The following is a 9,129-nucleotide window of genomic DNA, read 5'->3' as shown; positions in this document are numbered from 1 at the left end:
CATGGAGACATAAGGAGACATAAAAATATTCATGGCATCATGGGGCCTTTGGAATGAAAAACTGGAAATGAGCTAAACGTCCACTAACAGGATAATGGATATATAAATTACAAGTATATTAATAAAATAGAATTATAGCAGTGATAATGAACAAAATGCAGCTATACCTGTGAGGATGAATCTCATAAAGAGAATATTCCGAAAAGAAACCAATAGCAGAAATTTTTACTTACAGTAAAAACAAAATTTATGTAAAACACTATATATTGATATAGATATATATGTAGATGTAATAAAAGTACATACATTTCACAGGAATGATAAACATGAAAATCAGGATAGTTTAACCCCTGGGGAGTGGAAGGTAAAGGGTAGGAAGAAGGAATACATAGGAGACTTTAATTACAAAGGTTTTTAAGCTAGGTGTACATGGTTATCTGTTCTATTCACTAATTTTTTGTTACACTGGAAATATTTTATAGCACAGTTTTTAAAGAAGAAAGGTAGTTCTAACTATCAGGGGGTAAGAAGGGAAACAGGGAGACCTGTTAGGAGATCTGACCAGTCAATCCTAAAGGAAATCAGTCCTGAATATTCATTGGAAGGACTGATGCTGAAGCTGAAACTCCAATACTTTGACCACCTGATGCGAAGAACTGACTCATTGGAAAAGACCCTGATGCTGGGAAAGATTGAAGGTGGGAGGAGAAGGGGAGGACAGAGGATGAGATGGTTGGATGGCATCACTGATTTGATGGACATGAGTTTGAAGAAGCTCTGGAGTTGGTGATCGACAGGGAAGCCTGATGTGCTGCAGTCCATGGGGTCGCAAAGAGTTGGACATGAGTGAGTGACTGAACTGAACTGAGACTTCAATCTCTAGCACAGCTCTGGCACAGAATATGGGTTTAACAAACTTCAGCTTTATAGGGTGGTTGCTATTATCATCATCATCAGGGTAAAGACAGATTGTGAATAAACATAAATATTCTGAGTAGTTATATTGTGCTACATGTTCTATTTATCTCTTTTAGTCCTTATCAGAATCCAGTTATAAAGAATCGAAGGGACTTACGTGGTAGCTCAGTGGTAAAGAATCTGCCTGCAGTGCAGGAGACGCGAGTTCCAACCTTGGGTCGGCAAGACCCCCTAGAGAAGAAAATGGCAACACACTCCAGTTGCCTGGAAAATTCCATGGACAAAGGAGCCCCATTGGCTCATGAGTCTGCCAAGTTGGACATGACTGAGCATGCAGGCACACAGACATAAAGAATCTAAGGCTCACAGAGTTCAAAGCTGGAAGGCAAAGGGTTTCATAAATTTCTAATGACTCATTTTCCAATGCTGTGTAAACTTCCTCCTGAACCTCCAACCCTAATATACCCACTACTTTCTTGTCCAGCACTTGAAAAAAAAATTCAAGCATCTTTTCTCTTTGGTTCATAGCTAGCATGGGCTTCCCTCGTGGCTCAGATGGAAAAAAAAATCCACCTGCAATGCAGGAGACCTGGGTTCGATCCCTGGGTCAGGAAGATCCCCTGGAGAAGGGAGTGGCTATCCACTTCAGTATTACCTGGAGAATCCCATGGACAGAGGAGCCTGGAGGGCTACAGTCCATATGGTCACAAAGAGTCAGACACAAATGAGCAATTAACATTTTTGAGTTGAAAAGAAAGTTAAAGCGAAACTCACTCAGTTGTGTCCAACTCTGTGCAACCCCATGGACTATACAGTCCATGGAATTCTCCAAGCCAAAATACTTGAGTGGGTAGCCTATCCCTTCTCCAGGGGATCTTCCTGACCCAGGAATCGAACCAGGGTCTCCTGCATTGCAGGTAGATTCTTTACCAACTGAGATATCAGGGAAGCCAACACTTTTGAGTTAGATAGTAATAATTCAAAACACTTGGGATGGGCCTTATTACTTATTATAGAATACTTTTTGATTGCTTTCAGTTTTTCACCTGATCGGCCTAACAACTCTGAGAAAGGCAGGGCAGCTGATTATTTTGGTTTTACAGATGAGAAAACCAAAATCCAAAGAGGCTAAATTGGAGGTTCTTAACCTGTGACCAGGCTTCCCTGGGGGCTCAGAGGGTAAAGCGTCTGCCTGCAATGCAGCAGACCCAGGTTCAATCCCTTGGTCGGGAAGATCCCCGGGAGAAGGAAATGGCAACCCACTCCAGTACTCTTGCCTGGAAAATCCCATGGATGGAGGAGCCTGATAGGTTACACTCCATGGGGTTGCAAAGAGTCGGACAGGACTGAGCGACTTCACAACCTGTGATCATGAACTTCATGGAATCATATCTTAAAATGCTTATGGTTGAAAGGGCATTTTTAAGCTTTAATTGTATTTTCAAAGGAGCCTTATTCCCAAAAAGGTTTAAAAGATAATGAGTTAAATGATTTGCCGAAAGCCTAGGGTCACAAAGTCCTGGTGGAGTCAAGGCCCCAAGGAATTTCTTCTCATCCCATGCTCAGAATTCTTTCCATTACTACATACAGTACCACAATTCAAATTACAGATATTACTAGTGAAATACTTTTTGTAATGTTCACTGACTTGCTAAGATAGAAACCTTATTAAATATACTGAAATTCTTACTTGGGAGTAATGGTTTTGGCCTGTTCAACTGTTGGGCAGCCATTCAGAAATCTACACAGTGTTACGGATGAACAGGTCACAACCTGTTTGTCCTCTTTATAACAAACCCTAATATAGACTTGCTAAATAAGGTATGAATCTGATACAGTAACTATAAAACGTTATTTTTCAATTCTCAATAAAGAATAGTCATGAGACCTAGCTATGATCCAGTGGTGGAAAGTAGGCTATGAGCCGAGAATGGGATTTTCATTTCTCCAGGGCCAGTTACTTAAAGTGTTAGGGTCTCCCTTCTCTTACCTGTAAAAGAAAGGATAAAAGTGGGTAGCTTCCCAGCTCTAACTTTGCATGCAGTTTGATGGGCTTAAAATAAGAAGGACCGACAGGAGTTTTGTGTATAAGCATTAACAGGTCTGTTAAAGTTAACCTTATTTTCTCAGTGATAAAGGCCAGTGCCCAAGGCGGGTCACTGATCATTAGCCACAAGTGTCTGGGGGCTCACCAGACCTGGGCCTCAGGAAGGCCAAGACTGAGTCCACCTTGGAGTGAAGCAGGAGCTGGCGAGCAGATGAACAGAAAGCTACGTAAGGTCAAAGGTCCAGTGGGATTCCAAACAGAAGGGCTCTTAATCCTAGATTTAGGAATGAAGGAAAGCAGGAACGCCCAGGCACAGGAGTGTGAAGGGATCTGCTTAAACAGGGTGGGGTGTGCGAGCGTTGGGGGTGGGGCTTTGAGCCAGGAGGCAGTTGATGCGCTGGAGCGCCGCACCTACCGCTGCATCCCCGCCGCCTGGGCCAGGCAGTCACTGAGCCGGCAGAGCCACCCTTGGGAACCTCCCAGCCCCGGCGAGGCCACGTGATCTAGCGCCGGGGCAAGGAGAGGCGTGCCCCGCCCCCCGCCCCGCCCGTGCGCATGCGCGCGGGTCCGGGCGCTGAAATTCAAATTTGAACCGCCGCGACAGGCCGAGTCGGACTTCGGAGGCAGTGGGGAAGAGGAGAGGAGCTTGGGAGAGTTCCCCGCTACCCTCTTGTTTTCTTCAAGGGACACACTGAGCCGGCACTCACTTTTCTTTTTCTGAATTTGAACCACCGTTTTGGCCGTCTCGTAATCGACACGCGAAGTCCGGGGCGATGGACCCGTTTACCGAGGTGAGAAAACTTGCGGGCAGAGCCAGCCATGTCGGCGCCCGCCGCCCACCCTCCCTTCCTACCCTCTGTCAACCTCCCGGCCCCGAGGCCGGAGAGCGCGTGCGCGCGCGTGCGCAGAGTGGGCGTGCGAGGGTCCAGCTTGGAGCTGCAGGGTGCGGCGGGTTCCCTCTTCTCTGTGGCTGTAATTCATCCGCGGTTTTCTTGTTCTTATCCTGCAGATGAAGCTCTGCGGGGGAAGTTTTTAGTCTGTCCTCAGTAGTAGTAGTGAAAAGACCTCCTGTCAGCCCCGGTTATTATACGCTCCTCTGGAGTGGATCCCTGGGTCTTCCAAGGGTGCGGTAGGGGCCTGACGAAACAGATCCCCTTGGAAGTAAAAGCCGGGATATTGCAGGGTGGAGTCGGGTGGCCGAGTGACTCAGTACTGTGTGTGCAGCCGCCGCCTGGAAATGGAATGGAATGCGGTTTGCGGGGTTCGTGTGATTCGCAGAGGAGCCGTGCGTTTAATTTGTTAGTCTCTCAGTCCTGTCCAAACTCTGCGACCCCGTGGTCTGTCCATGGAATTTTCCAAGCAAGAATACTGGAGTGGGTTGCCATTCCCTTCTCCACTCCATACGTTTAAGAATGCAGTGAACGAAGTGACAGCAAAATCTTAAAATAAGCCGATGCCTGACACCATTGCATTCGTTCCTATGAAGCCAATAGTTCTCTTCAGTTTCTATTGGTTACCTAACTAGCAAAGAAGATTCATACCTGAGGTTGACACTAATTGAAAGGAAAATTGCTAGCCGAATGTGTTCAAGTCAAAATTTACAGCCCACGATTAAAAAAAAAAAAAACCTGTTTTGGGTGTGTTTATGGGGCATAACATTATAGCAGGACTTAACTCATCTTTTGTTCTTTGGAAATTAAATATGGATTAATTACATCATTACTGTGTCGTTTATTTGTCTAGCTTTGACTTTCGTTGCGAATGTACGTTGACACACTCAGGAATTTAGTGTGGCCAATTGTCCACTACCCTTTCTTCAAGGACAGTTCCTCTTTTTTTACGGTGTTGTGCAAGTGTCAAACTGTTATTTTTTGAGTTGTTGCAAAGTGGGCCTAAAAATGTCTCTACACTAGATTGAAAAGCTTGAGTGGAGAATATTAATACCCCCCCCCCCCCCGCTTTTTTTTGAGATGTAGTTGCAAGTCTGTTTAAGATATTAAAAGTTGCAGCAATTAGAGTTTACTTGTATTCAAACACAACAATATTTGTTTCCAAATTCTCAGTCATCTCAGGGATACACATCAATTTGTTAACCTTAAATATTCTAACGGAAAAATCCTGAGCACATTTTTGTATTAGCTTTAGGGAATAGAGCTGGTGGTTCCCCACGTATTTTTCACTTACATTGAAATTAAAAAGGATATGTTATGTTACAACTTAAAATAGGATTCCTTAATAGCCCTTCCTGTTCTCAATATTTTATATTTCTAAGTAACTGACAAGAGCAAAGCGTTTTGAAAGTTGGCTGAAAATTGCACTTCATTTTACTTAAAAATGTTATTCTGAAGCTAGTACAAATCTCAGTTGAAAGAAACTTTTATTTAAAAGTAGCTTTTCATTTTAGAGTGCAGCTCAGAAATATGTGTTGTTTAATGTGTGTGTTTTATGTTTTGAGAAGTTAGACTGGTTGCAGTTGGAATCAACAGCTTTGACATCTTTTCCTTAATTGGGAGTGAGTGAACTATTTGAAATGGTTCCAAAGATTAGGTGCTTAATTATAGCATTCATAACATTTTTGTACAGTGAAGCTAACTGTTCCTCATCTGAAAAGAAAAGGAAATTGAAAGTCAGTTAAAATGACTTTCTCAGCTGGAGTTCCTTATCAGAACCATAGAACATAGAAAATTATTTGAGAGAAACTATTTTTCTCAGTTTTCCCAGAGGTGATTTTTTTTCTCTCAAAAGTGATTCTTAACCATGCCATTCTGTAGGCATAGGAGAGATGTTAATTCATTACATTAATGCCAGGGCCTTAAGGATTAATTCTCCTGGTAACTCTTGTTGAGAAAGGCCATGCTACGCTCAGTCGTGTCTGACTTTGCGACCCATGGACTGTAGCTACAACCATCCTCAACTCTTGTTTCCTCAGACAAGGCTGTTGTGCAGTGGTTCCCCTCTCTGTTGTCACTGGTGCTGTCTGGCTCACTTTCTGTCTTCCTGCCTGTTCTACCTGGCAAACTTTGTTTTGACCTCCAGCTCACAGTTTGATTCCCCTTCTTCAGAGAGGAGATCACCTTTCACAATACACATCTCACTTGCATTTATCTGTACCTGTTGAACATGTTTTCTGTTAGAATGTAAGCTTCCTGAAGGTAGGAGATTATTCAGAGATATTTCTGAATATCTTGTGCTTGATGTTCAAGCACAATCCAATAACGGTCTGCTGAATTGATGTGAAAGAGAACCATTCAGTGCAAACTGTTTTACAGACAAATAATTAAATAAAGCAGTAACTGTTAGAACATTTGAGCAATATTCTTTTCTTGTAGGAAATCTCAAGTATAATGCATCCATTGCCCAGCAACATGTGGCCATATTGTTTTACTGTATCTGCCTCTAATCCTCCTCACTGAATTATTTGGAAGCAAATTCTAGAAGGCATATAATTTTATACATAAATATATAGGTATTCATCACTGAACACTAAAGACTTAAAAAAAAATCATAATGCTATTATCAGACCTAAAAAATAAACAGCAGTTCCTTAAAATCGTCAAACATTGTCAGTGTCCAGCTTTTCCTAAGTGTCTCATGATTTTGCAGTCTGAATCAGCATCTAGACAGAATCCACAGGACTATGTGTTCCTGATGTTCTTCATGGACCAACCAGAGATAAAGAAAGAATCTTTCTTGATTTATGGATAAGCTAGCAGTTAAGGCACATGTTTATTATGATGATCAGCTAATAGCATTAAAAAGTTAAGGTTGATCATATGAATTTGGTTAGTTCTACTGATGATAAGTTTTTCAAAGAACAATTGGATTTAGTCAAACTATAGTTTTTAGCAAAGCAAAGAGTCCAGACTCTGGAGCCTGTTTCTTAATCTTGCCTTGCTACTCGTCAGCTGTGTGACCTATGGCTTGTTATTGAAGCCCTACCTGAATTTTTTCATCTCTAAAACAGTAGTAAAAACAGAGTTTCAACAAATCATATTTGAAGATGAAATGAGTTAGTGTCTGCCGACACTGAAAGTACTTGAAGTCCTGTCTAAGCACTAGTGGTTGTTGTACTTGTTTCTTGCTGTGCTTAGTCACTCAGCCATATTCGACTCTTTGTGACCCCATGGGCTGTAGCCCACCTGGCCCCTCAGTCCATGGGATTTTTCAGGCAAGAAATACTGGAGTGGGCTACCATTTCTTTCTCCAGGGGATCTTGCAGACCCAGGGATCAAACCCATGTCTCCTGTGTCTCCTGCATTGCAGGCAGATTCTTTATTCATTGAACTATCTGGGAAGTTCTTTTTGTACTTGTTAGGTAGATTTAAAGCCATAAACTTATTGCTCATAATGTCAATATTAGCATTTTAGTCTGAAGATCTGCTGATGGTGAAGGCCACCCCAGGTTAGCATAGGAAATCCACAGCTAGTTGTGTCAAGTCAGAACTTTCCATGTAGGAACTTTAAAAGAGAAAAAGCTACAGTTAAAATATATGAAACATTTTTTTCTTGTGATGTTAATTGACAAACATGCTATCACTGTTTTGGATAGAATTTCTTTAATTTTCCAGAATTAAGTGAACTCTCTATGATGACCAGGGAAGGAATGCTTCTAGAACATTTTGAAAATAATAAGTTGTTATTGAGTCTACTTTGTTTAAGAAGGTAGGAAATCAGTAATATCTCCCAGAAAAAAATTCTGTCAGAAATGGTTTGAGGAATGTGGGGCAGAAATTGCTTAAGGACTCTACGCTTCAGTTATTTTAGATCCCTTCATGTGGAGTATCTTATTTCCTGATTGTTAGTAATTGCATTGTTTTATTTTCTTTTAATGCCTTTATTATTTGAAGAAGGAGGTGTGATATTTGAAGGAATGTACCTTATAAATAAAAAAAGCCCTTAAATTCCTGATACACTATTATAAGGAAGGGTAACTTACATTTATTTAGCTGTTGACTTTATGCATTTTAGATATATCACTTCTTTTATATTAAAATTTATAAGTTTTATATTACAGATTAGGGAACTTTTTTGCTTATCTAATTTGTTTTAATCTTGAAATTTTTGAATCTACTGTAACAATAGAACACTTTGTGTATGTTTGAATTGCAAAACCTCATTCTTTTGACCCATTGCTCATAGTAACTGAGAATATACTGACTCATAAGTATTCTAACTGACCAGAATGGAATGTGGGTGTGTCCATGAATGAACATATTTAGGCTAGTTTTGTATCTTGGGAATGATGTGTTTTATTGTGGGGAAAATTATCAGACATATATGAATTTGTATAATACTGTCACTTTTGAGTTTGTTGAAGACCTTAAAGGATAAAGGTTTTGTGTTTTGGAAGGCATTTGGCTAATAAATTACTCTTTCAGAGACATAGCATTTAGATTTAGTGTTAACTTCTTTCAATGTGAAATCATTCCTAAGATAAGCTCATGCTTGTTTTTCATATTCAGAGAGACTTAAAAAATGATTATTCTGTCTTAATTAAGCAGTTAAAAAGGTCAGGTGGAGTTAAATTCCTTAGTCTGCAATAATTACTTTATCTGTGTTTGCAGGGCAGTGTATACTCCAGCCAGTAATCTGCATGCCTTCTCTGGTTGTGTTCAAAGAAAAGAAATTCTTTTACAGGGTTTTGTGTTTGTTATACTATATTGATTCCAATAGGAGAATGTTTTGGGGTTTGGAAAGAGTTATATTCATGATTCTATGGAATACTAAGATTTCAACTTAAAACTATTTTATTGTATATGGATATTTAATTAAAACATGAAAATATTTAGGTTGATTTTTCTCTTAGGAAGGATCTTAAGTTTCCAAAGGACTATTGAGTCAGTTATCTCTTGCTGTTTACCATCACCCCAAATCTTAGTGGCTGTATTAGTTTTGCTGCTATAAAAAATTACTACAGATTTGCTAGCTTAACATCATACATGTTATCTTTGGTAGGTCAGAAGTCTGTTGGGTTTTGCTGGGTTCAGATCAAGGTGTTAGCAGGATTGTGTTTCTTTTTGAGGATTTGGGGACACCTGTTTCCTCGCCTTGTTTAGCTGATAGAGGCCCCCTGCTTTTCCTGGCTTGCATCCCCCTTACTCCATCCTCAGTGCCCCCAATTCCATCACTCTGACCTCTGCTTCCCTTGTCACATCTTCTCTGAC

General features: G+C 40.7%; 1 protein-coding gene across 4 annotated transcripts in view; it reads left to right on the top strand.

The window, feature by feature from the left end:
* The first annotated feature begins 3,561 nt into the window (after positions 1-3,561).
* The window catches only part of ANLN (anillin, actin binding protein), a 57,707-nt gene continuing 52,139 nt past the window's right edge, over positions 3,562-9,129 (top strand). For 3 of the 4 annotated variants that reach the window (XM_061165369.1, XM_061165370.1, XM_061165368.1), the window contains exon 1: positions 3,562-3,756. In XM_061165369.1, the coding sequence (XP_061021352.1) occupies positions 3,739-3,756 (18 nt within the window). In that variant the 5' untranslated portion in view covers positions 3,562-3,738. The remainder of the gene's footprint in view (positions 3,757-9,129) is intronic. The other variant, XM_061165371.1, reaches the window with a different exon arrangement.

This window comes from Dama dama, chromosome 18, assembly GCF_033118175.1.
Source record: "Dama dama isolate Ldn47 chromosome 18, ASM3311817v1, whole genome shotgun sequence".
Taxonomy (NCBI): Eukaryota; Metazoa; Chordata; class Mammalia; order Artiodactyla; family Cervidae; genus Dama; species Dama dama.
The sequence above is the reverse complement of the archived record's forward strand: the minus strand, read 5'-3'. Positions and strand labels throughout refer to the sequence as shown.